At 35.2% G+C, this 22,798-nt stretch overlaps 2 protein-coding genes and 1 long non-coding RNA gene across 3 annotated transcripts; 2 read left to right on the plus strand and 1 right to left on the minus strand.

The window, feature by feature from the left end:
* Positions 1-4,329: 4,329 nt before the first annotated feature.
* On the plus strand, positions 4,330-9,908 carry LOC136798019 (uncharacterized). Its single transcript, XM_067054614.1, has 8 exons — positions 4,330-4,660; positions 5,099-5,436; positions 5,897-5,991; positions 6,505-6,664; positions 6,990-7,056; positions 8,113-8,166; positions 8,585-8,793; positions 9,239-9,908. The coding sequence occupies exons 1-8, from the start codon at positions 4,345-4,347 to the stop codon at positions 9,461-9,463; spliced, it is 1,464 nt and encodes a 487-aa protein (XP_066910715.1). The 5' UTR covers positions 4,330-4,344; the 3' UTR covers positions 9,464-9,908.
* Positions 9,909-12,017: 2,109 nt separating this feature from the next.
* LOC136798024 (uncharacterized) lies at positions 12,018-14,580 on the minus strand. The gene is made up of 4 exons (XR_010845331.1): positions 14,350-14,580; positions 13,773-13,840; positions 13,223-13,345; positions 12,018-12,229 (listed from the first exon to the last, which is right to left on the minus strand). It is a non-coding gene; the product is annotated as an uncharacterized lncRNA (long non-coding RNA).
* A 3,750-nt stretch (positions 14,581-18,330) lies between these two features.
* Positions 18,331-22,615, plus strand: LOC136797477 (uncharacterized). The gene is made up of 5 exons (XM_067054054.1): positions 18,331-18,983; positions 19,949-20,169; positions 20,439-20,580; positions 21,265-21,438; positions 21,999-22,615. Exons 1-5 carry the CDS (start codon positions 18,386-18,388, stop codon positions 22,613-22,615), a joined length of 1,752 nt encoding a protein of 583 aa, XP_066910155.1. The 5' UTR covers positions 18,331-18,385.
* The last annotated feature ends 183 nt before the right edge of the window (positions 22,616-22,798 follow it).

Genomic DNA, 22,798 nt, shown 5'->3' on the forward strand with positions numbered 1-22,798 from the left:
TTTTTAGACTCACGGTCAGAGCCCTTAAAGTACAGTTGGAAAGTAGAGTTTTAACTCTGAATTTTAACATTTGACTTCGGACCCTAAGATCTCAGAATCTAAAAGCTTACACATGTTCCAATATGGCTTAGAATATAGCTTGGAAGCCAATTAACTCAATCTCAATCGAAAAATCCAATGAAAGAACGTGGAAGTACTGAAATTGCAATTCTCGTCCGAGCTTCAAATTTCGAAAAAAGCTAAAATACCCTAAATTGCCAATATATTTCGGCGCTGATTGTAACCATTATTAATCATTGTTTTCTGATCGTGTGGGGATGAAATATTGGGGAGGCATTTTTGGTAATGTTTTTCGTAGTGGATAGTATAGTCTCGATGTGTATGTAGCCGAATAATCTTTGGGATTGAGACAAAGCCCTTATCGCGACAATAAATGTTTAGTCAAAGTACCGTATGCAAAAAAGTTGCTCAGTTTTAAATTATCTTCCCAATGGTATATAATTATGACGTGTTTTGGAGTGACATATATTTGTTTGTTCCTGACAGGGCGTGACAGGGCGTGACAGGGCGTGGGTCTGACAGGTGACATTTGACACTTGTCTCCTTTGAAAATTTTGATATATAGACCATTTTGAGTCACTGTGACAAAATTTTGTCACGATTTGCATAATTGTTAGCCTAACTGACTTCATTATGTATGATATTTTACCCTCTCTTTTTATTATGTATTTGTGTTCCTAGGGAGGGGGGCACTGAAAGTAATTAAACCTACCATACGTGCGGCCCTCAAGGTTATATTTTTCGAGCTTCCCAAAGTGCACTATAACGGTCGAAATCAGCAAAAATGAGAAAAATGAACTCAAATGTTGTAAAATTTGGAAAATTTGACCATATTTTGCCTGAAAATGGTAAAAAATTGCACTGTAAGGTTCGATTTTTCGCCCAAGTGTTCTCAAATTTTCCAATATTTTCTCTGCACTGTAAGGGTCTGAAATTAAAGGCCTATTTTTGGGTCACATGTATGGTCGATTGCCCCCCCCCCACCGGGTTTGTTTTTCAACAGGACAAAGAATACTCGGTCAAATCAGATTAAAAGTTTCAGAAATTATTAAAGTTGTGCGAAAAACAAATGTATACCGCTATGATCAGTATATATAAATCGTTAAGCTTCTTCACCTTATTAAACATGTTACTTTGTTTCAAAGCTATTCAGACACAGCAGTGAAACTTGACAGACGTTTTAAAAGATTTAAACAAAAAATAAGAAAACAAATTTCTCATGTGGTGACTAGACGTAGGCATAGTTTATAAGATGAGTAAGTTACTTCACGGACTCTCTCTCGTTCTTTCCATAACTCGAATTTTCTCGAGTTAAGGAAATTTCGAGTTGTGGAGTAAAGGCATTGTTAGCTGAAGAAACGAGAGAACTTGTTTGAGTTAAGAAGACAATCGAATTACTACGGAGTTATAGAGGTTCGATATAAAGAGTGGAGCGTTGATTTACTGCAAATGGTAAACCTTATTTCATACCCTGAGTATCAGAGGTTAAGTTTTCAAAGAAACTAGTAACCTCTGAAGACAAATAATAGAAATTTTATCGCGCATGTGTCAATCTAATCACTGTAGAAAAAATCAAAGATGAAGAGCAAATATTACCATATCGCCGTGTCAATTCAAGACAGCCTTAAGTCCATTTTTTCCATTTTGAGATAATTGACTTTAAAGATTGAGATGTGTTGGACTTAAGGCTACACATTTCATGTCAATGCTTCATAGAAAATAAAATTTGCACTAAAATTTAGGACTTAAGGCTGTTTATGGTTGAAATATTATGGAACATTGTAAATTCTTATTTTTTTTGAATTGCAAAATACACCTCTTTCCCATTAGAATTCTGTGAACTTAAGGCCGTTTTTGGAAAGCGTGCATGCTGGAAAAGGGGGTTATGGTTTTAAGTCAATTTTCGAAAAAATGGACTTAAGTCTGTCTTGAATTGACACGGCGATATTAATGTCTAGCAGACTGTATCCGTATGCAGTTTACTACTTAAGAATTCCCCAGAAACCTCCAAGTGTAGTTGAAATGAGCTTATTTCGAAAGAAATCTTTTACATGATCCCCAAATGTATAACAGTAATTACTAAACTTTTAATTATGGAAATGTCACTTTAATTGAATCGAAATAATAGACAGACTTAATGTTATGATTCTCTATCACTGACTCTTTTTACAAAGCATTGATGACTTTTTGTAAGTTGTGTTTTCAACGACGGGAATAAAAATATCGACTATGACGCTCATCCAAGATCTTGGATGGTCGTCATGGTTACTTTTGTCTTCGCTGATTGCGCGATGAATAGAATCTCGATTCGTCGGCACAGCGTAAATATATGATTTTGAGCTGTGCTTTTCACGGTACTTATTTCATTCTAATATATTGCAACGAGTTAGATCGAGTCTTTTTTCATCGATAAATGTGATTATACTCTTCCCTGTATGTGTGCTTTGGCAAATTCGTTTTCTTGATATGGCATGAGTATGGGTTCTGTATAAGCTTGCTTGAACTATCTAGTGTGTAAGCCAACTTTTTGTCCTACCTGAATTTATATGGCTTAAAATGTTAAAAGATATTATTTTCATATAAGACGCCCCCTTCTCACAGACCCAGTAGGATTTTTTCAGCCAGTGGAGGTAAAAATAACGGACTGAAACAAGATGGGGATTGGTATTCCCATAGTCATTTCCACGTCAGAAAATGGTAAAATATTTCGAAGTGAGGTTTGGTTTATTTGATTATTTTTAGTAGGGACGAAAATTGGAGTATAATTTTCCACCGGGGACGATATTTCGGCCGATTTTTTCCAGTGGAAAGGGTTCCCAGTGGCTCTGTAAGAAGGGGGTGTTATAAGCTTTGTATTTAGATCACCTCCCGAAGAAGGGCATAGGCGTAACGAGATACCCTGCAAAAATTTATGGATGAGAACAGTTTTTACGACACTGTAATTATTGTCTTTGTTTTATCAAAAGATAATGAATGTGTCATAAACGATTCACTCCCTCATAAATTTTGCAGGGTATCTCGCTTCGCCTATGTAGGGGAAAACCATCCTCAGTTTACTTACTCTCCAAGGAAATTTTATGTGTAATGAGCATTTTTCTAGGTTCAGTAGCATGGTACCCTGAATATCAGAGGTTAAGTTTTCAAAGAAAACAGTAACCTCTGAAGACAAATAATAGAAATTTTATCGCGCATGTGTCAATCTAATCACTGTAGAAAAAATCAAAGATGAAGAGCAAATATTACCATATTAATGTCTAGTAGACTGTATCAGTATGCAGTTTACTATTTACGAATTCCCCAGAAACCTCCAAGTGTAGTTGAAATGAGTTTATTTCGAAAGAAATCTTTTACATGATCCCCAAATGTATAACAGTAATTACTAAACTTTTAATTATGGAAATGTCACTTTAATTGAATCGAAATAATAGGCAGACTTTATGTTATGATTCTCTATCACTGACTCTTTTTACAAAGCATTGATGACTTTTTGTAAGTTGTGTTTTCAACGACGGGAATAAAAATATCGACTATGACGCTCATCCAAGATCTTGGATGGTCGTCATGGTTACTTTTGTCTTCGCTGATTGCGCGATGAATAGAATCTCGATTCGTCGGCACAGCGTAAATATATGATTTTGAGCTGTGCTTTTCACGGTATAGCATGGCGATAACCTGATAACAGCTGGTCATAATCTTCTTACGCACACGGTAAACCTCTAAAGGCGCTTGAAAATTAACCATCTGAGGAAAATAGTCCTCCCGCGGATAATTCAAGAAGAATCTTGTTGTGCGCCGGAAAAGTCATTAACTAAATTTTCCTGATAAAGCACCCTAGTTTCAAATACGATTACGTAACTTTATTGCCTTATTCCCAGTCCTTTGAAACGAGCGTGGATCTCAAGAAAATGAGATTGCATATTTGTCAGGTTGTTATGTTTTCACCTATCACTTTAAAACTTCAGTGTGGTGAGCAGATTACATGGCGAGTGCTAAGTATGATATCCAAAGGGATTCATGGGATTTATATGAGCCTGGATATTATTTCGTTTTGGATGTGGCACATTATTCCAGTGGGAGTGATATACTTTAAAGAAAGATCTTTTAGCAGAAATTTCATTTGGCAGATGGTACAAAAAATAAATTTTGTTTGAATTTAATTTTGCCGATGTAAGGTACATCCGCCAGATGCACCAAATTTTCCTTTCGTCAAAATTTCTTCTAAATTTAACTACCTTTCAAATGTGGCCATAATTGTTTTTATTTAGATTCAGAAAAAGAAACAAGATGATTCTTCCACATGCTTCGATTATCTTCATTCTTTCGCTTATGAAATTATCTGGCTGTGACGTGACAACATCATGTCAAATGCGTCTATTACTCGGTCTACCTCCCTGTGGTCCGATAAAAACACCGATAAACACAACGTATCAGTTTTGTAACATTCCGCACCCCTATCTTGATGACGTCAAAGAAACAATGACGTGCGAATTGTTGAAGAAATATAATCCAACATGCAATTCGAATTTCTCGATAGCATATTCGAATGCACCACCATACATATATAAAGATGCAAACGGTAATGCTCATGGTATGCTTATAAGTAAGTAGATTTTGAACATTTGATTACTGCAATTATATCCTGGATAAAAGTGCTGCTTTAATATTGAATTAAGAAGTGAATCTGGAAAAACTTTGAGATGTGCACCACAATTCTGCCGACGGACTGAATGAAGTGGTTTATTTATGTATTCTAGATTACCTTTTCAAATCTGGTGATAGATTTCAATCCTGAGTTCTGTGATAACTAAGGGCAGACCCGGCGAAACAACCGTTGAAAGCTCAAAATGAGATAAATTTGCTAATAATTTGAGGGAAAAAATCTCATCTGCTCAAAATTGGGAGGCTGAAGTCTCCCCAGTCTACCTGCTTCCGCCGGGCCTAAGGTTTTAAAATTTTTACAAGATTAAAATAACTATTGAACTATTGAAATGCTTCGTAAAGTCTGTCCTAACATTTGATTTTTTCTGATCTTTTTCAGACGTTCTTCGTGAAATACTGATAACAAGATGTTGTTTGAGCTGTAATGACCTCCATATTCTACCTGAGAAAGAATATACCAATAAATTAATAAACCAATTTAACAAAAGCACCAGAGATGATATTGTAGCACCAATTTATAGTAACAGTATAGCTACCTACCGTTTGCCATACACCGGGTTGCTGAAATTAACGAAAATTTCCATCATTGGTGAAAAATCTGAATTATCGTCTGAAAATCTAATGGCTCATTTGATTGAATCAGTAATTTTCACATGGCCTTTGTTGTTGGTAGCACTAACATTGGCTATATGTGCTGGTTCAGTTATTTGGTTACTGGTAAGTAATAAAATTTCCCCTTTCCCCGGGACCAGTTTCGACAAGGGGGCAGTATGAATTTTTATAACCCAATGCTTACACAATAGACCTTTTCATAATTACGTTACGAACATCACTTGCCTCGTTTTGAAATTATTGCCATGGTGATTAACTCGCAGCAGATTTTAAATCACCATGGTAATTGTTTGAATACGAGGCAAGTGTTGTTCGTGACGTAATTTATGAAAAAGTCTATCATTATGGAAAATCCCTGAAACTATGGAGACATTGGAGGCATACCTTTCCGTTTACATTTCTAATTAAATCTTAATTCATTTCAGTCTTTTGCCTATCCAATATTACGATTGTTTTATTGTGCAATCCGGAAAATGGAATAAATTCAGTAAAAACCTTTTTGAATAGCTCCACCTTCTCATTTTGATAAGGTCAGGTTAACGTTCATGTTCTCATTTTTATACAGGACACTTGGGTTAACAAAGGACAGTTTCCAAGGAGATTCCCCAACGGGCCATTTGAAGGATTCTGGTGGGCTTTTGTTTCTATGACGACTGTTGGGTAAGTAAATTCCTTCTGTTATTTACAACAGAGTAGATACCTTAAACGACTAAATTTCATTTTGTCTCTCAGTAACCCCCCCAATAAGTCATCTCATTTATCTAGTGCGAACAAACGGGCGTTTCTTGTTGGCCTAATTCTTTTTCGTTTGGTCAAATAGATAGTTGCTGATAGCTTCCCATAGGATGGCAAAAGTTTCTTGGGAAAACATCCCTGTTGCATTTCCAGGATCCTTCCACTGTTATTTCCGCCTATACCAGTACAAAATGATATCAAAACCTATAATATGACATTAAAATAATATCGTCATTACAATATTCTATCTCGTTATGGTTAGTGAATTTAGATATAAAGTAATTTCTAAATCCCGGTCAACCAAAAATCTTTATACGAAAGTTTTTGAAAAGAGGTTACGGGGGTACTAAGATGATAGTGAAATTTCTGTGAAATGGCTTGAATGTAAATGACTTTGGCAATTTCTATGAGAGGCTCAACAGATAAATTTTTCTTTAGATATGGTGACCGAACACCGTCTTCACCTGCAGCTCGAATTTTTGCTGTTCTCTGGATCCTCATTGGTATTACCATATTCAACATGTATACAGCTGGTTTAACCAGTGCTCTCAGTGATCAAATGATGAAAAAAGTCACTTATGATATGCATGGCAAACAGGTATAGTATTAAAATTATTTTTCAGGAAGGATAGCTCGGATAACTCTGGCTTTTCGGGTATATATCTCAGTGGAGTCTCTATAGTTTGGCAGTTTATAGCAGTCACGAGGAGTGAGTTTGTTCGAGTTAAGGAAATTTTGAATTAGTAAGGTTTATAAGGCGTTGTTAACCGAAGAGAAACTCGAAAAGAAATTGTTCGAGTTGAGGAGATATTCGAGTTATATAGCTTTGAGCTATGTACCAACAAAGTTTTCAAAACTACTAATTTTGAAAGAAAAATTGGAAAAGTTTGGCCTTGTAAATTTTCTAATTATTACATTTTTAGATTGGTGTCTTAACAAACGTACCCAACATCAATCAAACTATAAGAACTCATTATGCAAGTCCAAAAGGTAGTACACCTTAGATAATTTTTCTCTCGTACCCTTACAAGCAAGAAAGGGTACAGTTAACAGGCAAGACTGGAGTCGTTTATAACCCGTGTAATACAGTAGTATAGGTGTTATATGATAATACGATTATTGTTACGGGATTTAGTTTATATAAACTAAAATTGTTCCCTCCATTACTTTTGGCTTTATTTCTACTATGTTTGAATTAGTCGTCTAGCTTGCTAGACTATTTACAGGCAAAAATTTTTCTATCTTTACTCTCACTCTGAGGGTAAAATCTAATTAGAAGTAAAAGACTTTCTTATCCTGAACGGCCCCGTAGAATTGCCCCGTATTGAGACAAAGTAGCCTGAAATCACATCCGAATTAGACAACTATACTGAACTTTGAGCCCCACGAAGAAATTTACAAAAAATCAGAACCTGCACGGATTGCCTGAACTGTAATCAATACAAATTAAGAAATTTTAATTACAATTGAAAAATAGCTCCGTTTTTTAATTTTCGCTACCTTAAGGCCTAAAAATTTTTCACTTGGTCACTAAGACAGTAATCTTCTATCGAATACATCTTCGACCGTAGTCGCGCAGTTAGGCGCGTGTCACTTTATTATTTAATTTACCATCCTAAACTCGATCCAATCCTTTCTTTACACTGTTTTCTATTGTTTATAGGTGCAAAAAAAAAAAAAGACTGGTATGTTTTTAGGGCGGAAAAATGGACAAAAAAATGCCTGCGCAGCAAATGGTGGCTACGGTCGAAAAGGTGTATTATTGAAAATAGCTCCGTTATTGAAAATTGAAAATAACTCCGCGCTGGAAAGTATCCACCAAAGACCGGCTTCGTAATAGAATCTGTTCAGATTGACAGATTTGGGATGGATATTATAAATTAACTTTTGAGCAAAGGTTGAACAACCAGGTCAAATTTGCCACATACCTTTAGAGCAGAGCGTGCCGAAATCAGAGTGGATAATCTGCTTTTAGATTATGGAGAGGCGTAGAAGTGAGAAATGAGAAATGAGATGGGCGTTAAACAATATATTGTTTTCTCTTAGGCTTCGATACATTGAGTAAAATGAAAGATGCATTATTAAATGACAATATTAATGGTAGGTTTTATTATCATTCTTTAAGGAGCCTCGAAGAGTAAAATTGGAAAAGGCTTTATGGAATATAATCTTCTTCCTTTACTCTGTCACTTTACTCATCGTTCGAAGGGTCAGACATGCTCTTTAAAACTTCATTAGGGCTTCATTTATCACATAATAATAGCGGATCGACCCGTATGATCCGTAGCATTTTCCGTGGAACGCAGCGGCATGTGATTGGTTCAAAGGTAGATACGATTTTGAGACTTCTCAGCTGGCACACAGCGTCGTTTCAACGTTTATCTAATGTTTATAACGTCCATAGAACGTTAGATGAACGTTGAAATAACGTTGTGTGCAAACTATTTTTTTTTTTGCTAGTAAAATACTAAAATGATATTAAATTTTTGACGCAAAATTCCTTTTACTGAATTACCAGGGCTAGCAATGGAATCACCTATGGCCAAATGGTTCTTATCACACTACAAAGAAGAACTGAATGAAAAATATGATGTTCTTTTAACATTGGAAGAAGAAGCTGATTCAAGTATCGGTATTTCAACATTCGAGGAACGAATAACAAAAATGGTCGAGACATTCACCTCCAGAACGCATGCGTATCAGGTCACTGGTCTTGATGATCACCTTGTGAGTGTTTCTTATACTTATTCTCTTATTTGTACTAAATGTTGAAAGCCCTTCAGATGTTTCTTACCCTTTTTCATTGGTTCTTAAGAAGTTTATATCGGTATTCGGTGGGTATTTTTTATAATTCGCCGATAAATTACATGTTCTAGACTTCGTATAACCTGCATAACCTTAAAATGTTCTTAAAATGTTCCTATTTTTGGCTTCGAAGCGTTATGTTCTAATATAATCTTAGTCATTATAATGACTATGATATAATTTGTTCTTATAGAAAACAGTGCAATATATTTATTTTGCTCTGACCAGAAAAGATTCTTTAAAGTATCTTGCTGCGATTGATGTCATCACTAAATGGTTCCGAAAATAGCATAATTTCAGTATGCTCTATTTGGGGTGGGTTACTTAAAAACAATATCATCTCAAATCTCGTTTTTCTCTCTTCCAGACAATTGATTCCGAAGACAATTATGAAGAAACAACCCCAGCATTTACACCTACGCATATCTCCTTTATTTTGACTGTGGTGCTAGCATTAGTGATTTCAATCTTGGTCATTATACTCGGTCATTTCATTAACCAATATCACCAAGAGAAAAGGAAAACTCTTAAGGCTAAAGAATGTAATCTCGAAATGAATGGAAATAATGCTGATGATTCGATATCGCACTAATCAATGTATTGGCTATGCATTTGAAAATGGACATCTGTAAAATCTTTATAATCATACTTTAGTACACCCCTGTCTCACAGCCCCTTATTTAATTCAGTTTGGATAAAAATTCCTATTGAAGTCCAAATGGGGATAGAAATTTGTTCCAAGGTTAAAAATTCCAGTGAGGATGGTTTTAAAGTACAATTTTTAAACATTGAATATCAAATGAGGATCAAGTTAAAGTCAATTTCCCAGTGGGGCTGAAATTCCAGAGCATTTTCCCACCTGGAACGAAATTTTTGCTGGATTTTCCACTGGGGCTGGCCAGCGGGTCTGTGACACAGGAGTGTCTTACTGCGTAATGCATTCAATGATGATAATCAGTAACTGTGGATTATTTCTTGATCCCACAAAAACCATCGAACACGACCAGAGTTAAATTTTGAGTATCATATTTGTCAAATGGAAAAATTAATTGCTTTCAAGTTGGAAATCCGTCCAGTTACAGATATCTTTTTGAGTTTAGAAATTTCATCATTTTATATACAGCGACAATTTTTACAAAGTTTTTACTAAGCGTTTTTTTACTTGGTTTTTATTGGAACGTGTAATACTCTAAATCAAAAGTATGCAAGCGAGTTATAACAAAGAAAAAATTAAAAAGCTGCTAAGAAAGTTTTAGATCAAGGAAAACGCATTTAATCTGGTAATCTACCCACAATCCTGAGCAAAGACTCTCTAAAAAAAGAGTAACACCCACAGATATCTGTAAAGCCCGAAGGGCTAGATTTGCAGCTTTGTTCAAAAAGTGAAGCTCATCTTTGGAAGGATTTCCTACCAGAGTCACGTGACTAAAATATGCAATTTCACCGGTTTGAGAGATGTGAAATAGCGTTTGCCACCTAATTTTTTTGATATCGCGCTCCGAAAACAATCAAAATGCTAGATCCTATCCATCGGCACGAAATTTAAAAAGTCAAATTTTAGCTTCACTTTTTTTTGCTGGAGAAAGCTTAAAGCTCGGGCTTAGATATCTGTGGTAACACCTCAATACCAACATCACATTTATTAAAACCCACAATCCTCTCAAAACAATCACTCCTCTGGACAACAATTATAGCATATAGATAGGGATAGCCTTCACCCCTACAAAAGTAACCCAGTAACACAATTATATCATTTCAGTGTTGATCTTGAAATGATCCAGGAATGCTAGTTAGTTGGCACAAAGAAATAGTACAACACACTAAATCCTAAAATCCTAGCCTACCGCATAGGCCCACTAGATCGGTTGCTAGAAGGAAATAAGTTAAATTTTTTAATAGGAACAAAGAAAGTTGGAGAGCATTCTTTCTTATAAAAAGAGCATATGGTAACGGTTCCTAAAACGCTAAACTAGAGTCTACTCCTGGGGGGCCTCTGGTAAGTTATGGCATGTCTCAAAAACTGAAAATTACCATAATTTTTAGATCACATTAGTCGACAAAAATCGACCAAACAAATGACTGAACATGAAGGGTACTATGATTTAGTTTCTAACTTGATGTGTAACCTAATTGTTTTTTCGCTGATTTTCGCAAAAACCCGCAAAAACTGATTATTACGTCATAATCGATGACGTCATCAAAACTAAAAATTGAATTTCTCAAGAATGGTTTATCCAATTGTCTTCAAACTTTCACCAAAGATGTATCTTACTAAAGTCGACTATTTGAGAAAAAAATTATTCGAAATTTTGATGACGTCAGCAGAAAAATCCTATTTTTTGCTGACGTAATCAGAATTTCGAAAAAAAATTTCTTTCAAATGATCGACTTTAGTACTAGTAATACTAGAATAGAGAATATCGCCATCTTGATTTTTTTCACTTTTGTTTTTCAAAGTTATATGAAAACATCAAAAAAATGTTTTTTTCTAAAATTCTATCAAAGTTTATGAAACTATAATAGAAACATGAAAACACCTCAAAATTTTGAAAAAATCTATTGGTCTATTGAAGTAACACAGATCAATTTGCTTAATATGTCATGATCTTAAAAAATACTAAATTATCGTCGCAATTAACACCCCTGTCAGTGACCCGAAATTTCTTTTGAATTTTACTGGGAACAAAATATTTGGAGACACAAAATTGCGATGAAAATTTCAGTAAGTAACAATGTTTAAATATTCTTATCTTATAATTCATTTTTTCAGTTTTCAGACTAAAAGAATGCAATTTATATTTTGCCTTCTTTGTTGTTTGTGATAGCAGTCAGCGCGTATTTTTTCTTTTGAAGCATATTTTTAGAGCTGAGTCAATTTCCTAACCTAATCGAATGAGGATAAACCTAGACTCGCAATTTCTAATGGGATGTGCTTTTTTTGCTCACTGGGACAAAGATAGGCAGTCACTTATAATTGCCAGAGAAAATCTTTACCTATTTTTCTCCTCCTCCGGCTTATGGCTTCAAATAGGTTGTCATACGGGGTTTTTTTATATACGGCTGTCAAACATCACAAATCGATCATTGTCTGGCTGGTTCGGGGGGGGGGGAGGTTACGATAACTTATGTAGCGGTAGAATCTGATCTTTCGCTTCCACAAAAGAAGATCATTAATATACTGAATAAAAAAAATACATATAATTGAAACATTTTGTAAAATGTATACTAGAATTGCCATGTCGCGTAAACTACTTGATTCACAGATATATGTTAATCTCGAACCGTCAGCTGAGTGCTTTCCAATATGCTTTAATGTTTCGATTTCTTTTTCAGCTTCTTGCACATAATCCTTGTATTCCTAAGATTGAAATGAATCATGAATATACCAAGGATTTATTATACACTGGATATACATATACCTGATTTTTGCCGATTTCTCGTGTACTAGCTATGTCCGCAGTAATGATATTATTGTTCACTCTCCTTCCCTCATTAAATGATTTTTCGAAGCATTTTTATTGCATTTCTTATCGAAAATCACTCATCCAATTCCCAAAAGAGACTTAAAACTTTCCTGTGAGAGTCGGATTCTTTCACTTAATTGCTAATTATAAGTCGCTATGACGTTTCAAGCTGTGAGAAAGATGCAAAAAGACGTGTTGTGTATAAGAAATTTAATTTTGACCCCGGAAATTTTCAAACTTCACTTTGCCACCACTTGCCTCCAGGATTTTCATACCACAGTGGAGCCAAGACACTCAAGTCTTGTGTATGTTAATTTCAACTCTTCTGGGGACAGTCTTGGAAAGATATTTTTAATTGAAAATTTCATATAAGCATTTTGTCTGAATTTCTTGTCTAATGATGTTTTTCTCACATTACATTTCTTTTTTCTGCAAATGTACAAAAAAAAGAGATAGAGAACTTTTTAAAAATAAGACTGATAAACATTTTTAAAAATCAGACATCTTCGAGCCGCCATGACAGTTGTCCTCTGCGGACAAAGCTAGAACATTAATTGTTTTCTGAAACAATGAAAATACAATAATCGCTCTCCATTGTTTTATGAGTCGTTTATCCAGTGTATAATAAATCTTTGAATACACAACGCGCTACCTAAGATTTTCCCAACCTTTAGAAACAAACCCTTTCCAATCTCATGCCGATTATCCCGGGGAAAATAGCGGAAAGATTCCAGGAAAGTGACAAGAATCTTAGTGCAGAAATGCGAAATTTATAAAAAACGACGTTAAAATCTGATTACCCTTAAATTCTCAAAGTTAGTCTTACTTTCCGGCATTTCTGAGCCTCACAAGTTCCCAATAAAATATTTATAAGAAGAATATCTTACATCTATTTGTCTGCGAAGCTCGCAAAGATATCTTTCCACAGTTACATATCGGTTCTCACACCGAAACTTTAAACAGAAAGTCTTTCTTGCTTTCAAGGGTCTTGGATGTTTCCATTTCGAATCCTGGAAATAAATTAAAAATTTTTAGATATATTCTAAAAGAGTAAAAACTCTCAGATTTCTTTATTAAAAACCAGAAGAAATTCTGGCAGACAGAAAATTTGGATTTACCAAAAGCCGCCAAGTTAAGTTTTTACTAAAATTTAGGCCATTCGCCAAATTAGATTCCAGCTGAATATTTTTAACTCAAGAGAAGACTGATATTTTTCATAAAAGCAGTCTAATAATGTCAAATGTTCAATATACACATTCTTTTATATAAGATGAGGTTTTGTGGGCTCTAAAACACCCAATTTTTTAGGGAAATTAGCAAAAATACTCACAAAATTAAGAACATGTTAAGAACATTTTAGGCTTGAAACTCAAAAGTTAAGAACATCCAAAGGCTTCAAAAATTTTGGATGTTCTTATAAAAAAAACGTGTATATACCTTTAACTTCTCAAGAACAGTGAACGACAAACAAACCATCTTTTGCCAAATCCACAAGAGGGAAGAATCTAAAATCATCAAGATTCTTTTGAAATAATAAAGCTGACAAATATTTTTCTGATTTGAAGCTCTATGGAGGATGATTAAGAGTACCAAAAAAGGTCCACAAAACCATGGATCTATATCCCCTTCTCACAAACCCTATAGGACTTTTTCAGCCTGTGGGGGTAAAAAATAACAGACCAAAATTCAATGGGGATCGATATACCCACGTTTTTTAAGGCTGGACATTTTAATTCCATTGTTCTTCAGTCAGAAAATTCAGTGGGGATTGAAAAAAAAGCACAATATTCTGCAGTGAGGATTTGCTTTTATCTAATTATTTTTAACAGGGCCAAAAATTAGAGTATAATTCACCACTGGGGACGATTTTTTGGACATTTTTTCTAGTGAAAAGGGGTCCCAGTGGGACTTTTACGTACTTTTACCAGGGGGAAATTTCCTAGGTTGAAAAGTTGAAATGTTAAAGAAAAGCTACCATGCTCAAATGAGTATCAAAGTAAGCAAATCAACTTACAATTTTTGATATCTGAACCAATATCCAAAACCTTGTAATTCTTGTCGATTGTTTCTTGAATGAAAAGAATGACTATACTCTCGGAATAGTGTTGACAACAACAAATAATAAGTAAAAAATGATCGACAAAAAATTAATACGTTTTTGACACTTGCCATATACATTAAAACATTTGCAAGTTTGATTACCTGGTTGGATAAATTGTTTTGAGTTCAACGACAGCCAAACTACCAAGACCATTATATCACTTGAGTCTTCAAAGTGTTACTTTCATAAATATGAACTGAACTTCTTATGAACTCCTCTGGGAATCAATTACCATAGTATTAGTAATATTTTGTAAATGAGGTAAGCGTTGCTCTTGACGTAATTTATGAAACCATTGAGTTTCAAGCCCGAAGAGCTAGAGGCGAGACTTCTGAATGGAAAATGAAACTACTTACTTCCCATCCATAACGCCCGCGCGTAGGTTTTACACAAACGCCAGATTGAAACTAAAATCTATCACTAGATTTTAAGAAATTTAGTCCTCCGAAACAAAGGAACCGCTAGATACAATCCGTTCTCATGATTACGGCGCGTTCTAGCGCGTTTTGGATGGGAAATAAGTGGGTTTAATTTCTCTTGCCTAAGAAGGGTTGAAGTTTTGCGTCTAGCCCTTCGGGCTTGAAACTCAATGTATGAAACGTACCCAGAGCCACTTGCACTTGTCGCTTTCTGAATCATAAAAATAGTAAACCTAGGGACTGGGTTGGATTTCCTATTTCTTTTCTTTTTCCACAGTTTTTCTTAAGTTTTTTTCGAAGCACCCGAAAAATATAGAATAAGAAATGTTTGCTGAATAAACGGCCTGCAAAATTATATCAATGCAGTTAAAACATTTGATTACTCGAAAAAGTTCACGTGATTTTATTTCCATGTTACTTACTTTACAAATTACAGCTGACCCAGGGGGGGGTCGGTACTAAAATCTCAGACATCATGACATTTAGTGACGTGGTGGTATGCAAAAAAGCTCAAAAATAATTTTAGTACCATGTGTACTAAAATACTAAAAAGGGTGGTCTCTTAAAGAAATTTTTGAAAAATCTTAGTATTTTGTTCTAAAATCAGCCAAAATGGAGTTTTTTTTAACAATTTTGGAAAAAATTTGATTTTTTTTTTTCAGGAATTTTCGAAAAAATCTGCAGAAATCTTTCAGAACTTTTCCAAATTTTTAAATATTTTTTGAAAATATTTTTATGTACAGTTCAGCACAGTTTAGTAATAAAATTATAGTATTTTGCAGATTGATGCACTAAATTCGACTAGGTTTGTAACAAAGACCCCATTTTGGTAAATTTAAAGCCGTAAAAGGGCAAAAAATGGGTGGTATCTATGTTAAATTGTTCAAAATAATTTTAGTACATGTGTACTAAAATAACATTTTCGAAAAAATAGGTGGGGGTATGTCAAAAATTAGCGAAAATCCTTTTAGTACTCATGTATGTCTGAGATTTTAGTACCGACCCCCCCCCCCTGGCTGACCCGAAAATTGAAGTTGCTTATATTTAAAAAAATGTGCACCCTCCTAGACTACACCCCAGTGTCTGTCACAGACCGGCTTGGACCCCAGCCCCACTGGAAAATTTGGCAAAAATTTCGTCCCCGCCGGAAAAATACTCTGAAGTTTCAGCCCCATTGAGAAATTGACTTGGATTATATCCCTATTCAAAATTCAACGATTAAAAATTGCACTCCTAAACCATCCCCACTGGATTTTTTAACCTTAGAACAATAGAATCTCTATCCAAATTTGGCTTTCAATAAGAAACCTTTTTATCCCCACTGAAGGTACCCTGAGTATCAGAGGTTTGAGTTTTCAAAGATATAATATCAACCTCTGAGGACCAATAATAGAAATTTTATCACGCATTTGTCAATCTAATCACTGTAGAAAGAATCAAAGATAAAGAGCAAATATTACCATACTAATATCTAGCAGACTGTATCAGTATGCAGTTTACTATTTACAAATCCCCCAAAAACCTCCAAATGTATTGAAATGAGTTTCTTTCGAGAGAAATCTTTTACATGATTCCCAAATGTATAACAGTAATTACTAAACTATTAGTTTTGGTAATGTTACTTTAATGAAATGGAAAGAAAAGGCAGATCTTTATGTTATGATTCTCTATCACTGACTCCTTTTGAAAAGCATTGATGACATTTTTAAGTTGTGTTTTCAACGACGGGAATAAAAATATCAACTTTGAACTTTATCCAAGATCTTGGATGGTCGTCATGGTTACTTTTCTCTACTGGCGTTGATTGCACGCTGAATATCTCGGTTGGTCGGCACAGGTCAATATATGATTTTGGCATGTGCTTTTCACGGTACACTGAAGGAGAAACTTCGACTGGGGCTGTGAGACAGGGGTGTTGGACTTCTGCCCATCCTCTAACAAAAAATGTTCTTATAGAAGTATATCTGAAGTATAGGTCTGTAAATTAGATTAGCTCAACCTACGCAAAGTCGATTTTCAAATAAATTTTTAAAGGGTTGTAATGCTACAAAATTGGAGAGCAAACACTCAACGGTCTCTTCAAAAGTCTCCAGGGCACTATTTTTGACACAATTATTCGAAATCATAGTCTTGTCTAAATGAAATTAGCCCAAGCTGTTTTTCGTTTGATAAGTATTCAATTCAGTATTCAATTTAGGGTACTATTTGTTCAATATCTGTGCTACCATGGAAACTAATCGGGGAACATATAATTTTACATATTGCTGCTACAAACGTCAAGTACATCATAAGAAGACCGAGATTATTAATACCACTAATGAGATGTGCAATACTCCACATTCTTTTGAAAAGAGTGAAGCAAGTTCAAACTCACCAGGTTTTTAGTACCTTCCGTATTCTATTACCAAATGACTATTTACACGCTTCTTTCAAGATTTCGGATGTTCTTAACTTTTTTGAGTTTTAAGCCTAAAAATGTTTTTAACATGTTCTTATATTCACCATTTTGAAGTATTTTTATGTCCATTTTCCTAAGAAATCCTAGAGTCCGCAAAGCCTTAAAATGTTCTTAACTTGTACTTAATATTTTGGCCATCGAAGTCAATGTTCTTATATAGTTTGTTCGGATAAAGAAAATGTTTATTGCTTTCATTGTCTCCCTACTATTACCTTTCCTATCATCAAACAATAGACCTTATCGGAGTTTTTGATTTTTCTAAAAAAGTGATGCATTGTGGGATTGTTTCGAGTGTATTACAATAGAAATCTCTTAGGAATTCCTCGAGAGAATTCTATTGTAATAACACTCGAAACAATCCCACAATGCATCGCTTTTTTAGAAAAATAAATAAAATCCGATAAGGTCTATTTAATAGACTCCAGGTTTTGTTTGATTTCCATTCTGAACCCAAAATGCCGCACAAAATGAGACAAAAGCTAATTCTAAGCTGCTCCCCCCATTCCCCCATTTGCAATGTTCAATCCTTGGTGTGACGGCCTTGCGGACTGAACATTGCAGCTGGGGGAAGGGGGACTCTTTTCTACATTTTTACTGCAAACTCCTGTGCTTTTCTCAAACATTCCCTAATTGTCGAATATCATCAAGCTGGTTGTCGCACTATCATCTGAAATTAAGATTGGTTTAGATTAATTGATTCTTAACGTATTGATAACATCTTATTTTTCGCGCAATCATTCGAAGTCAAAATCAAAAAATAGATCTTAAATTCACTTACATCAAGCTGTAGGTATTGAAATCCTCATATTTCGCGTCCCAATTAGTCCAAATCCACTTATAAATTATGTGTGATCTGAAAATAAAATACTAACCCATACGGCACACAACGTCAAAACAACATCCATGTGACATTCATAACGTCCAAATAACGTTATTTGAACGTTAAAACAACGTTGTATGCCAGCTGAGAATCGTAAAAATAATTAACAAAGTACAGAAGCATATAAATTTCGGTACTCAACTGTTCAATTCGTCAGTTTTCTCTTGGATCTTCTGGATTTCATAGAGAAAAATGTGTACTTTTTATCAAGTAGTTGTGCTTCTGTTGGTAGCAGTAATATCAGTCCAATGCAAGATTTATTTGGTCCACAAATCCTCTAAGACTGGCAAATGTGGCTACAATGGTTATGTTCCAGGAGGCCAGGGACCATCTATCAGGCGAATCACTTCATCAGAAGCGAAGTTACAAGAACAGCAAATGTCATTGTTTGCTTTCAAAGACCCTGCCGCAAGTAAAGTCAAGGATATATCCAGGAAATATTATGACCAGTTGGTTACAGTTTTTGGTGATGTTTGTCCACAAATTGGTATCGGGCTAGGTGTTTTTGGTCTTGCAACTATGATTGAAGGAGATATTTCAGGTTCATCACCACCTACTCATGCTGATGTCGTCAAATCTGTCAATACAGCATTTGAGAAGTTAACCAAAGATGTTAATGACCGTTTTGACCGTATGCAACACTATGTTAATCATCAAATCATGAAATCTGAACGAGAATTAGTGAATGTTAAATTGAGGTCCATTTTCAAATCCTGGGAAGATTGTATTGATGAGAAAACAAAGAATGGAGCGATCATGTGTCAAACAAATGCTGTCCGCAAAATGAGAGGTATGTTTCAAAAAGCGTTCCCAGACGTTCCAGACGGCACACAACGTCAAAACAACGTTTTTCGAATGTTCATAACGTTCATAACGTTCAAATAACGTTAATTAAACGTTAAAACGATGTTGTGTGCCGTCTGGGTGAAGAAAACTTCTTTTAATCTAAATTCATTTCTCAGTAAGTTTCTTCACTCGTTCTTTGACACGAATCAGAGAATGTGAATGATGAAGTATAAGGCTAGAGTAGCAGTTAGTTAGCTCGTCCGTTAATTAATCATGTCAGAGGGCGGGAACATAAAGGCGGCCAGCGTTTGCTAGAATAGGAGCTGCGTAGGAGAACGAGCAAAAGTTGGTGAGAGGCTGTATGTTGATTAACTTTCAACCCTTGCTGCCGACAAAACTTCTTCCTACGCTTACCTAACTCATACGCTCACTTTTCCTGCGTGATATCGTTCCAGCCCGACTGGTGTGCCAGTCTAGTATAAGGCATCCCTGTCTCACAGCCCTGGTGAAACTTTTTCCTACAGTGGTGATAAAATTGTGATTGAAATCTTAATGGGATAAAAATTCTATTGTTCCAAGGTAAAAAAATCCAGTAGGGATGGTTTTGGAGTGCAATTTTTAAACATTTGAATTTCGAATGGGGACGAAATTAAAATCAATTTCTTATTGGGGCTGAACTTCTAGGGTATTTTTCCCACTGTGGACAAACTTTTGCCAAATTTTCCAGAGACAGGGGTGTTATAAGTAAGGATTCGGTGCTTGAATGAGGGTACATATCACCTTTTGAAAACAGTGGTTAGCCCTGGGGCAGAGTAAGCAGTGGCGGAAATGTTTAAAGTGTAACCGTTTGTTCCAAACTCTACCACCAGAGACAGCTTTTTTTTGTTTCGAAATGACATAATATGTTTGCAAGCCAAACTGTCGAAGGAGGGTGTTATTAACTGCCAATACCACAATTTCATTTCATAGGTGAAAGACCATTCTTTTACCCTGGTTTCGACAAGAGAAAAATTTGGTCTCTAAGCAACCGACCACCTGTTGATAACGTCATCAAAATGGAAGCCAATTTTATATTATTCCGTGATTATGCTTTAATTAATATCATGATGGTTCAAACTTTGGTCAATATTTATCGAGAAGACAAGAAATTGCCTAATGCAAACACTTTGAGAGATCAATATATCAACCAGGTAAAGTTTTATACAATGTTCAAGTTTTTTATATAAAAACTTCCAAAATTTTTTAAGCATTTAGATGTTCTTAACTGCATGTTCTTATTTTCACCATTCTTTAAGCATTTTTGTCCATGTTCCTAAGAAATTGGGTATTTTAGAGTATCCAAAGCCTTAAAGTGTTTTTAACTTGTTTGTAACATTTTTGCCATCGAAACCTTATGTTCTTATAGTTTGTTCTTATAAAAAAACATGTATCGGACTTTTCCCATTTATTTCTTCTTCAGCTAAGTGAAGATGCAAATGACGCTATCGAATACGCTGAATTTGTTTTTAAATGGATTAAAGATTTGTACGATGAACGAAGCAAAAATACTTGTAAAGACAGTTTAACATGCAAACCAAAACAAGAGGGTGATATTTTGAGAGGTAATCTTGTTTTTTTGTGTAAACAGTATCTAAAATTAATTTTAGGAGAATCTGCTTTTCAATTGACCATTTGAAGCGCGGGGCCACGAATTAGATATTCGCATAATTAGAAATCGCATGCATATTAGTATACTTTAAAATCATAAGACTATCTTCTTACGTAGTTAGTGCGTTAGTTAATTATTTCGTTCTGTGGCACGCGTCGGCTCATCGTAGAAGTGGTAAAAAGAGGGAAGAGATGAAGCAAATAAATCAAATTGACAAAATTTACACCTTTTTCAAAAAACACCATAATCTGAAAAAGTTTTTTGGGGGGCCCAGCCCCCCCCCCCGGTGGCTACGGCACTGATTATATCAGGGTAAATACAACAAGTCAATATCAGGTGTTTTGGGACAATAAGAAGGAGGCTAAAATTCTTTTTCACACGTTTAACAAACAAGGGGTCTCATTAAGGTCAAATAATTCACCGAATGGGGGTGTTTAAATGGGCAGGAAAAACAAAGGCTGACAAGGGCCGCTCAGATGGCACACAACGTCAAAACGACGTCCATGTGACATTAATAAAGTCCAAATAACGTTTTTTTGAACGTTAAAACAATGTTGTGTACCAGCTGGGCGTAAACCAGACAACGCAAATAGTATGATATAAAAACTAACATTTAAATTGCTTTAAATTCATTTAGGTGATTGTGCATGTATTTTTGCGGTCAATTTAAAAGAAAAATGTCACACGCAAATTCAGATCAAAACAAGAGGTGGACAAGTGGCACCATTTTCAAGGAAAGACATACCAGATTGGGTCAAATCGAATGATAGAGCGATGAGTTACGTTGCTGAGATGTTCCTTAATGATGGCTGTAAGTGATTGAGTTACAATTCTTGCAGGTGGTGGTTGGGGGGAAATATTGCTAGTTTAAATTTCATATCACCGAGATTTTCCATTGTTAAAGCACTTATGCGAAATGAGTACACGTTTTTTCTTTTGATAAGAACATCCAATCGAAGCCTTCGTTCTTAACTTCTTCAGATTTAGGCCTAAAAGTGTTCTTAACATGTTCTTATTTTCGCCATTTTGTGTGTATTTGTGTGCGTTTTTCTAAGGAAATCGGGTGTTCCTTAGAATCCCCAAAGACTTAAAATGTTCCAAACATTATGGCCATCGAAACCTTTTGTTCTTATATAATTTGTTCTTATAAAAAACGTGTATATAAGATGGTATTACATACAATGATACATTTTTACACCTCAATTATGTCTCTAAGGTTTATTATTTAAACAAATGCACTCTATCTCAAAAGGGTCTCAAAAAGGTCATGCAACTTCTTTCTCACAATGGTTGATTTCAAACCTTTGACGCTTCTAGATTCTGTGGAGGGAACCCTTCGCTCATAAAATCATTTTCTTTTCTTTATTCTAGCCGCCTACCATGATAGATACAATGCAAAATTATATCGAGTTTTGTTGGGAAGAGATATGGAAAAGTATTGGCAAAACGAAATCTTGGATCTGATTCCAACATGGAGAGAAATTGCGAATAAAGGGAAACAAAAGACTGGTATTAGTTCATCAAAGTCTGGAGGCAGTGGATCACGCACTCATGTAAATGTTGGATCTGCAGTTCGCGGAGCTCTTAGCAGGTTTGGTAGACGAGATATGATCCCCAACTATGGATATTTTGAAAGACGTGATTACCGTCCCATGAGAGATTATGGATATGAAGAAAAATCTATGGGAGATTACGAGACTGAAAGAAGCCACATGGAAGATTATGCATCTGCTGAAGAAGGCCCAATGAGAGATTATGGAAATGAAGAAAGTCCCATGAGAGATTACGGAACTGCAGAGAGAAGATATGACACAATGAGTCGTTTCGACGAAAATCCTGCGTTCGATAATCTCCGTCATCGTTCAAGATTCCAGCAATCGAATGAGATGAAAGATTCAATGTTGGATCAACGACCAAACAGATCTGCCAGAGATGATTACCAAGGATATCGTCAACGATACGAAAATTTGTTCAGGTGGGAAAACTGATCAACCACTGATCAGTGAAGCTAAGGATACAAGAAGCCGAAAATTTAATGATTTCATTGAACAATTCTAATTGAAATGATAACATTGAAATTTACGATAACATTTTACGTAATAATAAGTAAGCATAATTAAAAGATGAATGTCGTGGTCAATTGGCTCCTGCTTATTGCTCCAAACATACTT

This window comes from Clytia hemisphaerica, unplaced genomic scaffold (assembly GCF_902728285.1).
Source record: "Clytia hemisphaerica strain Z4C2 unplaced genomic scaffold, Clytia hemisphaerica genome assembly, whole genome shotgun sequence".
Classification (NCBI taxonomy): domain Eukaryota; kingdom Metazoa; phylum Cnidaria; class Hydrozoa; order Leptothecata; family Clytiidae; genus Clytia; species Clytia hemisphaerica.